This window comes from Xiphophorus couchianus, chromosome 17 (assembly GCF_001444195.1).
Source record: "Xiphophorus couchianus chromosome 17, X_couchianus-1.0, whole genome shotgun sequence".
NCBI classification, from domain to species: domain Eukaryota; kingdom Metazoa; phylum Chordata; class Actinopteri; order Cyprinodontiformes; family Poeciliidae; genus Xiphophorus; species Xiphophorus couchianus.
Window position 1 is genome coordinate 15751614 of NC_040244.1, and position 13879 is coordinate 15765492.

Genomic DNA, 13879 nt, shown 5'->3' on the forward strand with positions numbered 1-13879 from the left:
TTACAGATCTGAATAAGAACTATGGCTTTAAGAGCTCACAAGGGCTTGGGTCACACTAGCAGAAGTGTTTTATAGCAAAAAGGGGATAAACAAAAATAAATGATCGTACAATAAAGTGACAGGATTAAAGGTTTATATTTTCTATTTAAGTACAAGGAGAATTACAATTCTTTTATAATTTCACTTAACTTCGACGTTATAAGAAATTCTGTTTTTGACTGACAAATTGGATGAAACTTTAAATATATTTCTCTGCATCCCTCAAGAAAAATACTGAGAAATTTCCAGATGTCCAGGGACAAACAAAACAGTTGATGCTCCAGATTTTGAATTGCAATACAATTTGAATTTGAAATACAAAAACTTAAATTGTTGACTTTACAGTTCAATAAAAATCTGTTCAGTTAAATCACAAGGAGTAGAAACAAAGTGAGCACATAAAAATACATTTATTAAAAAGGTTGAACAACAAAGCTTTTGGATGAATTTGCCTTCAATATTCTTTGAATAGGACTTTGGCTGACATGTAACAAGAGAAGATGACGTGAAGTTGAGCTCCCTCCCTCTCACTTCTGACACAGACGCAGCACATTTACCCACATTTCTGCAGAGACACAAGGATCAAACCGACCTGCAGTCCGTCCTTATCTCAGAGCCGCTTCCTTTAGAACAAGATGATTCTGCTGCTCTGTCTGCTTTACTTGATCTGTGGAGAACCTGTTTGGAGTCTGAAGGAAGAAAAGTTCACAGTTAAAGAGGACATTCAACAGGTGGCCGTGGCTAACAACAGTCTTTATGTCGCTACAGTAAAGACACTTTATCGGTGGGTCAACCTGAATGTGGATCCCAGCCAGAGCCCTGAGACGGCTCAGCTTCCCGCAAATTTTAGCATTTACGTGTTCTTATTTGATAAGAACAACAGATTGATCAGCTGTGGTGTGAATGAAAAACGAAACTGTTACTGTGAGATTCGGGACCAGAAGAACATCAAAAAAACTGTTTACAGTAAATCCATCCAGGTGGGACCTCAGAGGAGCAGCAGTGGGTCTGTCAGCTTTCTGGTGGATGTGAAGGAGGATTCAGGTCAGACTGAGACTTACATTCTGACAGCAATAAAGAACCCGAGAGACAAGACAAAGTGTAGCACTGATTTAAAGACAATCAACCTTCAAAACACTGATCAAAACCAGCCTGGGGAAATATTTTCCTGGTCTGGTCAATCAGGTGATAAACCTGGGATCCAAACTGAAGCTGATGTAGAGTTTGTGGACGGATTCCAGATCAACTCAACAGTGTATCTGTTCTCCAACGTGGCATCAGGAGGTAAAACCAACAAAGTCCGTCTGATCTGGCTTCAGGCTAAAACCAACAAAACTCAGACTCTGGAGTCTCTTCATGGAGCGACTCTCAGTTCCTCTGGAGGCAGCAGACTGCTGGCCTCCTCGGTCGTCCCAGGTGGACAGCAGGTCCTGTGGAGTGGAGTGTTCAGTGTGGACGGAGGAGAAAGCAACACTGAGCTGCTGCTGTTTGACGTCAGTCCTGATCTCAGCAGGGAGGCAAACACAGATCCTGACTTTTATACATTGGTGGACAAGCCAAAAAACCCGGTGAGTTGCTATATATGCTGCGCAGAATTACATATTTATTCCAATTAATTTTTTTGTCATAGTGAAATATTTCTGATTTTTAATGACTTACGTTCTTAAGCAATGTAAGTCATTACGTTTCAAAATTTTTAAATTTTGTAAGTTTATACAAGCCAGCATAAAGCAGTTTTAATTTTGAATTTAAATGACCAAATTTTAATTTAATTTCGTCATGGAACCACCGCAATTTTGTGTTTTCAACATTAGAAGAATATTGACAAAGATTTGTGCCCATTTGTAATGGAAACGCTGCTACCAAAGAATATTTCTATTCTATTCATTCTCAGTTGTGTTTAAATACCAACATAGTAAGGATAGGTTGTAAAATACTAAATGAAGGCAGAAAGGCTCTCACATACTTCATTCAAAGTGCCAAAACTCGCTCTCACTGACATACTCCAGTGATGAAAACTGTGTCATTTTGTTCACAGAGAGGCATCTGCCTGCCGAACTCAACACCAGCCAGGGTGAATAATTGTGATTGGTCAGACGTTGTATAAGAAAATAAACTTGGACAGCAATGTTGATATTTTGCTTCAACTAGTCCGCTTCCACCATCTGGTTTTGTATCTGTGGGAGACATAAATACTTTTGAGGAATATTTATCTGATGCAGTGAGGAATTATGCACATTTGTATGGTTCTACACTAAATAACTACTATTATAATAAGCCTGGAAAATGGCTAGTTACTCCTGGATGGAAACTGTCCTCCTTGGACAGTGTTGTCCACAGAGGAGGCTGTCGGCAGAGAAGTGTAGCGCTGGATCTCTGACCATTTCATAAAAGCAAAACAGAGAATACAGGGTGGGGGTATGAATCCTGGTAGTTAGAGGAGTGATGTAGAATGAAGTGGGATGAGTGTCACCCAGGTGGTTGGTAGTAACTTAACTTACTGCTGTAGTTACTATTGTAACTTAACCTAACAGTGTTTTAGTGGGTAGGTAGTGTAGTGACTAATGTGTATAATGTTAACTTGAGCTCTTTCCTTAGAATAGTATTTGCATGTAGCCATTCACATCATGCCATTCACGTCAGTGGCTTTAACTTAAAATAAGTTAAATAAAACCATCTTCATTGTTGTTTATTAGTTGAAGACACGTGTGTTCAAGTAGGACTTACATATTTGAATTTGCCTTTCTGTCCAATATAAACAAATATAACCATATTTACTCAACTTACATTTAGCCCAATTATATATATATATATTTCAGTGACTCTTGAGAAGAGGGACAAAACAGGTCCTATGGATAAAGCACAAAATTTGAAAAAATTATATACACAAAATAGATTTTTTTTCAAATATCTTACTAAACTAACCTGGGCCATGTGAGCACAACAATGTTTGCAGAATATTTTTTATTTTAAACTTTGTAGCAGGTGGATGGTGTCTTTAAAATCCTTTGTCCTGGAGCAGAACTCTATACATTATAATAGTTTAAAACAATTAAAGGAATACTGAGATAATATATTATGACAATTAAGTATAAGTATTCAAATAAATAATTACAAAAGTATCAATAAATTTAATTAAAAATTATTTTTATATATTTTTTCAACTCAATTGAAATTCGTCCCAAGTTTTTGTCAACACCGTCAGACATAAAAAGAATATAAAAAAAATAAAATAAAATAAAAAATCAGGCATTAGTGGGGTACATCAAAACTTTTGAGGACCCCATGATCTCTTCCTTTGCTAAGGGCTAGGCAGCTCCAGTTAGCTTATGTTATTTAGTTTTTTTCTTCCGTTTTATTCCTAAGTTGTTCGTCACAACCAGGATGTGTCAACACCATAACTGACAATTTACAAAACTTTGATGAAATTTTGTGAACTAAATGCTTAATTTTAGTATATTGTAAAGATTGCATGGACCTGATGAGCTACAATATATGAGCTCATATATTTTAGCTCATATATTGAGCTAAATATGAGTAACATCCTGTAAATTGAGGTCGTTTGGTATTAAGTCAACTCGATCAGTGTTTTTAACTGACAGTGTGACTCTTTCAGTGATAGTGTTGACAAATCTCACTTAAATGTGCAGCTAATTCATTTTAATGTATTTTACATAAATGTAATTACTTCACATGTATTAAGTATTTCTTTTTACTCACTAGTTTGTCACCACCTTCAGTTCTGTGTCAACTGTCAAATGGACTTTATGTTGTTTTTTGTTTTAAATGATATTTCTCTTGTTCCTTGAGAAGCATTTGTCTGTAAAACTGAGTAAAAATATCACTAATAGGTCATTAAAAAATTTGTTTTATATAAATTTTTGTCAGATGGTGATGACAAAGTTCTGAGTCAGGTCCATTAAAAAATTAATTTTCAAAAAACTTGCAACTGGGAGCCTGCACTTTAGCATCTTTACATTTTCAAAACATTATTTGTCATATTTGTATACATAAGCTTGAGGAATAATTAAAAAAAAAAAAAGGGGAAAATTTAAACCCATTTTGTCCCACTTCTCAAGATTCACTGATTTGTAAAATATTTATCAGATCATCAATAGTCATCAGATGTAATAATGTGTCTATTTCTTAGTCAGAACCAAAGTCCCTAGAACCGAAGGCTGTTCTGTTCAAGAAGAAATACATGAACTCTGTGTTGGCGGTGAAGCAGGACAGCTGGACGGTTTTCTTCATTGGAACAAGCAACGGGCAGCTCATTAAGGTCAGTGGTTGTGTTTCAGAAACAGATATTATATCTCATCTTTGTGAGGATTTGAGTTTTTCTTTGTGTTTATTTTAGGTTTCTGTGTCTATTGAGTCTCCGTGTTGTCCTGTCTACCCCTTGATTGTTCCCTGATTACCCTCTGTGTATTTAATCCCACTTGTGTTCCTTGTTCCTCGTCGGGTCCTTGTCTAATCTGTCTAGTTGTCAAGTCAAGTCTGTCATCAGATGTCTTTTTGGTTTCCAGTTGCTACCAGTTGTGAGCCTTATTAGCTTTCAGCTCATTCTGTGCTGAACCATGATCCAAAACTTAAATCCAAGGCAAAATTTTGGATGGATTAAGCTGGCTACCAATACGTTTCTGGAATTGCTGCAACCTTATTAAAACATAACCCAGAAAACTAACCAATTTAAACAAAAAGTTCTGATAAAGAGAGGGTACAAATGGTTTCTTGTTGGTTACAAAAGCATATGGTTTTGCTGCAGCCTACAAAAGCACATTATCCAGATACCAGTAGAAGTAGTGTATGCATGTATTTGAGTCTGTATGCAAATGTTTGACAGTGTGTGGAGAAAATCCACAATATACTCAAATATGCAGTTCCAGTTCTAGTTTTTAGTAACCATTGAAATTGTATATAGTTGTATTGTATTGTTCATAGTTTCTCCATTCTGTAAAAAGAGCAGTTCAAATGCTACAATAAAAAACTCAAAATGAATGTAACATTAATGTCCATAATTGTATGTAAACTTCTGTACAGAATCATATCAATGTTTGTGTGTATTAGAGCCATTTTAAGTTTTTTTTTTAGCTTAAACTATATAAGCTATATTTGTAGCTTTAAGCTTCTTCATAGTAAAACTAAAGTGTCCAGTGAAAACTGGAGGCTTCTGCGGCTTTTCTTTAACCCACTGCCTGCTTATAAATACTGAGACAGTCAATGAAAAGAGACAGCAGGGGTCAAGCCCCAATTATTGAGCCCAGATAAGTGAACGACACTGAAAATCGACCAAAATTTGGGTGTACTACAATTGGGCTAAAACTGTTAGTACATTCAAAAGCCTGCTAATAGATGTAAATTCAGCTCATCTATCACTAGATAAGATCACAAAGTAAGTGTTGAACCACAGAAACAGAGATGCTTGCTTATATAGCATAAAGACACGCAAACTCCTTTCAGAACCTAGAGGCAACATTGGCCCATGATGATGCAGCTTACAGAAGCAAAGCTGGTCTTGTGTAACCAGCACAGAATTACAGAGAGTAAAGCATGTTTGAAAGAACCAGCTAGTTCAGAGGTCCTCTGAACGCCACAGTACTTAACAGTACACATTCTCACACTGATGGTGGTGCTACTACATAATAGCCACAGCCAGAGGCGGTCCTAGCCAGTTTGGCACCATGGGCGAACAGCCCCCATTAGCGCCCCCAAGAAGTTTTTTAATGGCTGGAAGAGGCTGGACTGAAGAACAGTTACAGAGGTATTTATCTAGGCAGGTGATAAACTTTCAGCACAAGACCAACAGAAACCAATGCCTACCACAGCAAGAGCAACCCAGCAGGAGTTCAGACGCCAAAGAGACAATTCAATCAATCAAGTTTAATTGTTTAGCACATTTCAGCAACAAGGCAGGTTAAATGGTTTCACATAAAAAAAACACACAAAAATGGTAAATATCTGTTCTGCTGTTGTCAGCTTCCTGTGGACAAGAACAATCGCCCAGCATGTCCAAAGGAGCACTACAGGGCCAGTGGTAATGAGAAAATTTTTTCAAAAATCCTTCTGGACCCAGTGGATCATAAATACATATATCTGCAGTTTAAAAAACAGGTAACCACTTTTGTTTTTTAGTTTTTCATGTTGCCTTTACTAAACTGCATGTTAAAGTGTGTCTGAATCTTTGAGTTTTCTTCCAGATTGAGCGCGTAACAGTGTTGAACTGCGGAGAATACACGAGTGCGGAGGAGTGTCGTACGGATCCATTCTGTGTCTGGTGTGTCTCTGAGGAAAGGTCAGAGAAACTTCAGGTGCGGCTGAATCCTCCAGAAAATTCTGAAAGTCGTGACGACATGTTTGAATTTCTTTTCAGCTGCACATTTAGTAAAGATGAGTGCAAAGACGACTGGATGTCCATCCCTGATGAATACCAACAGGAAGTGATTTCCTACAGAGCTGACAAGGACTCCACTGGACAGGTGGATCAATAACAGACTGATGACTTTTTTCAGTTGGAACTAAAAGTTATTGATTTCTTTTATTCGCTCCTTCCTCAGGTCAAAGTAGTCATCAAAGTTCACCTGACTGTGGCACAGAAGATTCGGTCTGAACTTACCTGTGAGTTCGTCACAAACCTTCGCTGGCATTGTCTGCCACAACCTCAGTACCCACAATGCACCTGCATTCTCTCTGACGAGTTTAATGCTGAAGGTCAGTAACGTTTGGTAAATAAATTTGTCGTTGGCCCTACGTCATTGCAAAACTCCTAGGCTTGCATGATTTATCATCTGGCTTATCATTAAATATTACAAATGAAAACCACAGTAATAAAAACTACAATTTACATTAATCTTGATTACCACATATTTCAAAATCAGAAATAGCTGACAGTAAAGTCATAATGGAGCCCAATTATTACAATCTTGTGTGAAAGCCATCTTTCTGACAGAACAAATATAATTTAACCAGGGTGCAAATCCTAAAAATCCTAAATCAAGATCCAGTAGGAACTGTTATTTGTTGACACAGTTCGCATGAGGCTGGACTAAAATGCAACTCTGTTGAAATCTCTCAGGGTTCACTTATCTGTTGCAATACTCAATAAGAACTATTTATCAGCTTGGTTCTTATTCATCTTGTTGTCATCAATGTAAAGATGCAAAAAAAGAAATAATCTTTCATTGTACCTTTAAAAAAAGAAGACAACTTTATATTCAGTGCAATTCTGCCAAGGAACTCTATGCTTCATTTCCTATCATGTTGATATAACCTTATTATGCATCAAAGCAGGCTAATCTGATCAATCTACCTGGTAAGAAACACTGAACCAGTTACCTGGGTAACCAGTGACTAAATCTACTTTACCCAGAGTTACATAATCTCAATAGTACAAAGATTACTTGTTTGTTTTTACTTGCTGAGTGTAACACAAGTGTGTATTCGCTCACCAAAATGAACCAAATATTTTGGTGAGAGCTAAATAGTGTAAGTAGTAGTGAAGTCTTCCTGTGTCCTACAGCGCATGTCAGTACAAACCTCCATGTTGCTCCATACTGCAATCAAAAGCACAGAATCTGAGAATCTATTAAATACAATTTCAGTAGCGTATGAATTGTAACATTTCCCAGCTTGTTTGGTCTTATTCATGTATTTAATGTTTGACTAACTAAAATGGCCTCCTGCTGTCTATATGTGCACACTGCTGTACAGTGTATTAAAATGTTTCCTACTGTACAGTATTTTGTCAAAAATAACTGCTGTGATTTTTTTTTTCCATTTGCAGAACTTGATGTCACTGTAAATATTGCATTCAACAAAACAACACTGACGAAGCATCTAAAGCTATTCGACTGTTCTGACATTTCACTCTCGTAAGTTCATTTACGCTTTACAGATTTCAAATTTCAAGATATTTTAATCAGCCAACAATAAATCTCAACTCCAAACGTTTTCAAATGATAAGCGTGGTTATTTGTTTATTGAAGGAAACTGTCCTAAATAAACCTGGGCGAATGTGAAAAAGTCATTAAGACGAGAGAAAAAAAAGACATCGACATGTATTGTGTGTTTTTGTACCGTTTGTAATAATCGTTACCATTGTTGTGCACCGATATATTACTACAACTATGTTGTTGTTTTCTCTGCAGGTGTCAGCAGTGCATCAGAGCCGGATGTGGCTGGAGGGAGAGCCGCTGTACCTGGGACAGTGAAGGAGTGCGGAATGTAATCAGACCTTTTCAGATGGTTTTTAAAGAAAAGTCTCCAAGTTTACCTGTGATGCATTCAGTTTTAAACCAACATTTGCCTGAAACAGTTGTATACTGACCGGCGAAAAGAAGCAGGTTAGGAAATGGAAGCAGACATTTCTGCCTGTTGAATTTGTTCCTGTTCTTTGGTTCGTAGGACAGTGTTTGCCGAAAGTCCACCTCTCAGGGAAACCTTGTGGTGAGTCTAACGTTCCACACGGTTCTTCTGACTCTCACCCAAGTTCAGAATAACACCAGAGAAGTTAAAACACTGAGGCAGTTTATTTTGGGTTTTCTGACAGCGGCCGGGGAACATCTCCGTCTTTCCCAGTCGTGTGTCTTACTACGGCAGAAATAACGCTACTTTGAGAGGTCACAACCTCACAGATGTGATTGCCGTCAAGGTCCACGCAGAAATGGACTGTTCCCCACAGGAGTAAGTCACTCTTTATGCTAAGCTACCATTTTGTGATCATCTAGCTAAAGTGAAAATGTTTAAAAGTGCTCAGGAACCTATTGATCCAGAAAGAATGCCAGCCTTTGACATTTGTGAGTCTGATTTTCATTCTTATGATATAATGAGATCTAAAATTAGGTTCTTTTTCCTCTGTTCCAACATGTCTGACTGATTAGATCTCCAGTTTGGAACAACACTGGTGAGAGTCTGACGTTCCACATTCCCAGTAGAACCAATGAAGCTGAAGCCAAAGTGTGTGCTGTCCTGTCTGATGGGAGTTGCCACGGCGAAGCTGATATAACCTACCAGTCAGCGCCATCTTGTACTGAACGGTTACCTGTCTTTACCTGGAGAAGGTAACGGAAGATATGTGATTGCAGAAATATCCACATTTTATAATGGGTATTAAAAGAGCTGGATATATTACACAGATTATGGGAGAGATCACTATTTAAGCAGCAGCACAACTCGAGTTGAAACTCTAAACTAGTTAGCATGTGTTGCCTCATTTAATGCAAATATGGTGACAAATGATTTTAAGGTTTCCTATAAAGTGTCACTTTAAGTAAAGTATCAGTATTGATCATACAATCAGCACCAGTAAGGATTAATGATTAAACTGTAAAGGAGAGTGGATAGTTAACGCACCCTAAAAAGATTTCAAACCAATCATTCATCTAAAAATGATTCCACAGTTGGTTTGCTCCTAATGTTTACAAAATACTTACAGTGGAACTTTTCAGCATCTTATGTTTTATTATATTTCCTATTGTACATAGGCCTGATGAAGACAAAATCATTTCATATGTGGATCATTTTTACAGGTCTAGACGACTGTAATGATTTTCTTCTCTCACTGTTTCCGTCATCATACAGTGGGAAGAGGAAGGTCACAATTTTTGGATCTTATTTGGACTTTGTGGAAATGGTCGTGCACTATGCTGGCTCAGACAACTATTACAAAGAAACAGTTCCTGAGAACAAAACCTTTGAGGTGGGTGTATGGACACACACACATATAGGTTTGTATTTTAGGACTTTTTAGGACTTTGTATTGACTTCCATTCATTTTAGTAACTGCATTTATGCCTAACAGACATTTTTCCTAACTGTTTCTATACGAGGCCTGTAGGATCTGAGTACCTCAATTATTGAAATTCCTTGAGGCAAATTATGTGCCTTGAAGCTTCGTTAAATTATGTTTAACTATTTAGCACAATGTGTTTCAACTGAACAAATATTTGTGTTGCTCAATGTGCTTACTGCTGTCACCGAGTTGTTGACGAATGCTAAGTGCTAGCTAGAGATAGGAACTGACAAGAATTTATCAATGCCAATTCCATTATCGATTAGATTCCTCATCAATTCTCTTACCAATTCTAATTGAGTTGGGACATAAACTCTTTAATTCAAAGTATGCACCACGTTGTATTTGATTCAAACTGATTTGAAGCTGACTTAAAATAAAAGTCAAGTGAAATGCACATCAGCTATTTTTGTGCAGACAAATTTGCATGTTTGACTTTTCAGGAAGGATATTTCAGGAATTATTTCAAGATATTTCAGATGTTATTTATTTTCTCCTGTGTAATTTTCCTCCTACCTGCCTTGATGGCAGCAGTAGCTAAGCAGAGGCACTAGTTCTCAACTAGTCATATTTAGTAGATTAGAATATTAATGAAACGTTCATGTATTTCAGTAAGTCAGTTCACTTGGTAAACACATTATGTAGGTTAATTTCCCACAGGCTGACATTTAACAGGTTTGAACACATGATATTTAACATTAGACTATGATAACAGACCAAAAAAAAAATTAATTATTGCAGAAATGTCTAAATTATTGGTAATCAGTCATCCATACTAAAAAGAAAATCTGTAATTTTGTCAGTAATAGAAAAACTCAGATTGGTCTTTGCATCAAAGAAGACATGCAGAAGTTGGCTGACATGTAGTTTCCATGATCTCCGACGTCGTATTCATGCCTGAGAGTTTTTATTGGCTTATTTTATTAAGATTTTTTATCACATTAGGTTGTTTAATAGTCACTTCAGTCACCAACACATTCACCTTCTTATCCTCTGGTGGTAAATGTAATAACTGTGAATGTTTTTAAATTCTTTACAGAATCTCACCTATGAAACACTTGACGGAAGAACTGCCTCATGGTCCTACAGACTGTATTTGAAAGTAGCCAATGAAACATTGTCTTGCTCTGCAATAAACTACCATCCAGAGCCACAGTTTCCCACATTTGTATCAAGGAGGACAGGAAACGATGTCCAAGTTATGATCCAGGTGATTTTGTTTTACTTTTAGTATCTACATGTGATGGAAATGTCAGTTGTAATTTGTTTCTGTTCTCTTCAGTGTCTAGACGGGGGCCTGGAGATGACAACAGAAGAGTTATCAGTGTGGGGCTTAAAGGATGGCAAGCAATACCCCTGCATCATGAAGGGCAAAAATAAAACGCATACTGGGGCAAACTATTTCATCTGCCAAATTCAAAACACAACTCATGTCAAATTTTCTCAGTTAATGGTAATATTATTAATCGGCAACGTACAATCTGAACATTTGCGTGGCGATACATCAAACAGTCCTAGTGTACAGCAGTGCTGCTTGTAATTTAGCGTAAGCCATTAAATCTAATGTTTAGTCTTCATGCTGACCTGAAGTCATAGAGTACAAATACAACCTTTTGTAAAAAAAAAAAAAAAAAATACAATTTAATATAGTGTTGTCATTTTTTCCTCCAGATTAAATATGGACTAATGACAGTTCAGGTGGGGAATCCACCTCTGTTTGATCAGTACCTTCTGATGCTGCGCCTTCTGCTGGTTCCCTGTGGTACTGCAGGTAAATTTCAAGAGTGTGTGCTGTGTAACTTGGGTATATTCAACCTAGATTAGATAGATAGATAGATAGATAGATAGATAGATAGATAGATAGATAGATAGATAGATAGATAGATAGATAGATAGATAGATAGATAGATAGATAGATAGATAGATAGATAGATAGATAGATTCACATGTCAATTTGATGTAAATAGTGACATTTTTTTTTATCTGTCCACTGTTTAGTGCTGGTGATTATCTGTCAGTGCCTTGCTATGAAGAACAAGCCCTGATCCTTGGCGTCCTTCATCCTCAGAGTTCCAGGAAATATGTCATTTATGAAATGTTGGATTCATTGATATTAGATATGACATAGCTTCTCGCAAGGATTACCTTTATGTTGAACAGTTTTGTAATTTGTAAGTGGGAAACCTCTTCCATGTTTTCATTTCCCGCAAATTCTTTGCCATATTAAAAGCCAACAGCCTCTGAGTGACCACCATTATGGTAGAAAGAGTTATAGTTTAGAATAATGGAGAAAACTGCAGCAGGTTAATGTAACTCAATAACCTGCCAGAGTAAAACATGGTGTTTATCTCCAGACGCTGAGGCCTAGCAGCTTGCCGCTGTGTGTTTGTTCAGCTTCATCAAAAGAACTGAGAGGTGGAGTCGTTCTGTTCTGTAATTCTCCTGTTAATGTCAAATCATCTTGATCAGAGATTGCATGTTGTATCATACAAATTCTTTTCTAGCTTATTGCAAGTAACAATGAAATCTGAAATGTGATCAAGGGCATAAATGATAATCCTGTTGATTTTATGTATAGACTGACAAATATTGCAAAACTAAACAGGTTTATATGCATCTTAGATCCTTTAAAATATATATTTACTCTTTGTCTTACGCTTGCTTGTTGATATTTGGAAATGTATGTAACATATTTCAAAATCTGTGGCAGAAATGAGTGATTGCATAAATATTCACCTCCTTCAAAGTGAGTGACCTAATTCAGCAGAGGTCCAGCCCAGTGGTGACAGTCGTCTCCCAACCAGTGGCATGGAGATCAGCCGAGAGGAGAGAGTGTATGGATAGAAAAAACATCTCTTAAGGCTGTGAACATCCTGTTGGGTTCAGGTCAAAGAATGGAAGGATTGTGACCTTTGTGACGATGTGCCTGGATCAGACGACCTCACAACCCGAGAGACCGTGAAGAAGAAGAAGAACACAGACCCTGGGAGGGTCGGAAAGGACGAAGGTAAAATGAAGAGCTACAGCTGAACACTGGCTGGAAGGAGGTGAATATTTATACAATCACTTATTTCATCTGACATTTTTTATTTGTCAAAGTCAGTTTTCACTTTAACACTTTGAGTTGTTTTTTTTTTTTCATTTTTATTGATGTTTGATTGTTAAAAGCAATAAAAGGCGGTGAACACGTTTTGTAGGCACTGTGTATGTGGGAAATCTTTGTGCTGTGCTTTCTGTAAGTCATATCTTTATCTTTCTTTGTGAAGTGTTTGTACAAGAGGTTGACCAATATTGCTGTCGACGCGTTCGCCTATCAGCACATTCAGCAGCCCGGCTGAAAGTTACTATTAGATGGGATAATAAAGGTCATTTTATTTTAGATAGCAAAAAAAAACCTAACATATAAATCAAACAGAAAATGTAGCGTTAGATAAAAAAATATACTTTAAAAAGAAGACATTGCTTCTTTTTAAAGAAATGTCTGAAAAATTAAATCCTGTGTGGCACCACGTCACTAGACTAGATGTGACGGTACGGTACTCACTTGTGTGGTGCGTTCAAAGCCCACAGGGCATACCGCCACATAGAGAAGGCTCGGTGCACATCTGCCCCCTGCTGGTGGAAATGAGTACAGATTAAGGTTGGGCGATAAGCAAGACAGAGTGAATAAATCTGCACTTGGAGGAAAATAAACACTTCGCAGTTGAACGAGTTTTTGTGTGTTCCATTAAAAACAGCATTAGTTATTTTTTTCTATGAGCTATGTACTTTGGCTTCCGTACAGCAACCAAATAACAATAATAAAAAAAATAGAAAAAATAGAAATCTCTCTTAAAAGAATAAACAACCAGTGAAGGGAGGAGCCTATGGAAGATAAATTGGTTCAATCGCCCGACGCTATTACAGATACAGGAAAAAAGAATCGTGGACTCATTTGAAACACCACCACCGTAAGGAACTAGAGAGTTCATCCCAAAGAGAACTAGAGAATATGAGAACCCAAAAAATGTTCCGCAAAGAAGTTCCACAATGAAGAAAAAAAGGAAACATAAC

General features: G+C 37.2%; 1 protein-coding gene across 1 annotated transcript; it reads left to right on the forward strand.

The window, feature by feature from the left end:
- The first annotated feature begins 615 nt into the window (after window positions 1–615).
- LOC114161035 (plexin-C1-like) lies at window positions 616–13027 on the forward strand. Its single transcript, XM_028044061.1, has 16 exons — window positions 616–1607; window positions 4190–4318; window positions 6016–6150; window positions 6237–6331; window positions 6410–6515; window positions 6594–6747; window positions 7820–7907; window positions 8184–8259; window positions 8440–8481; window positions 8585–8718; window positions 8916–9095; window positions 9616–9733; window positions 10866–11036; window positions 11109–11279; window positions 11498–11597; window positions 11825–13027. Exons 1-16 carry the CDS (start codon window positions 675–677, stop codon window positions 11869–11871), a joined length of 2679 nt encoding a protein of 892 aa, XP_027899862.1. The 5' UTR covers window positions 616–674; the 3' UTR covers window positions 11872–13027.
- The last annotated feature ends 852 nt before the right edge of the window (window positions 13028–13879 follow it).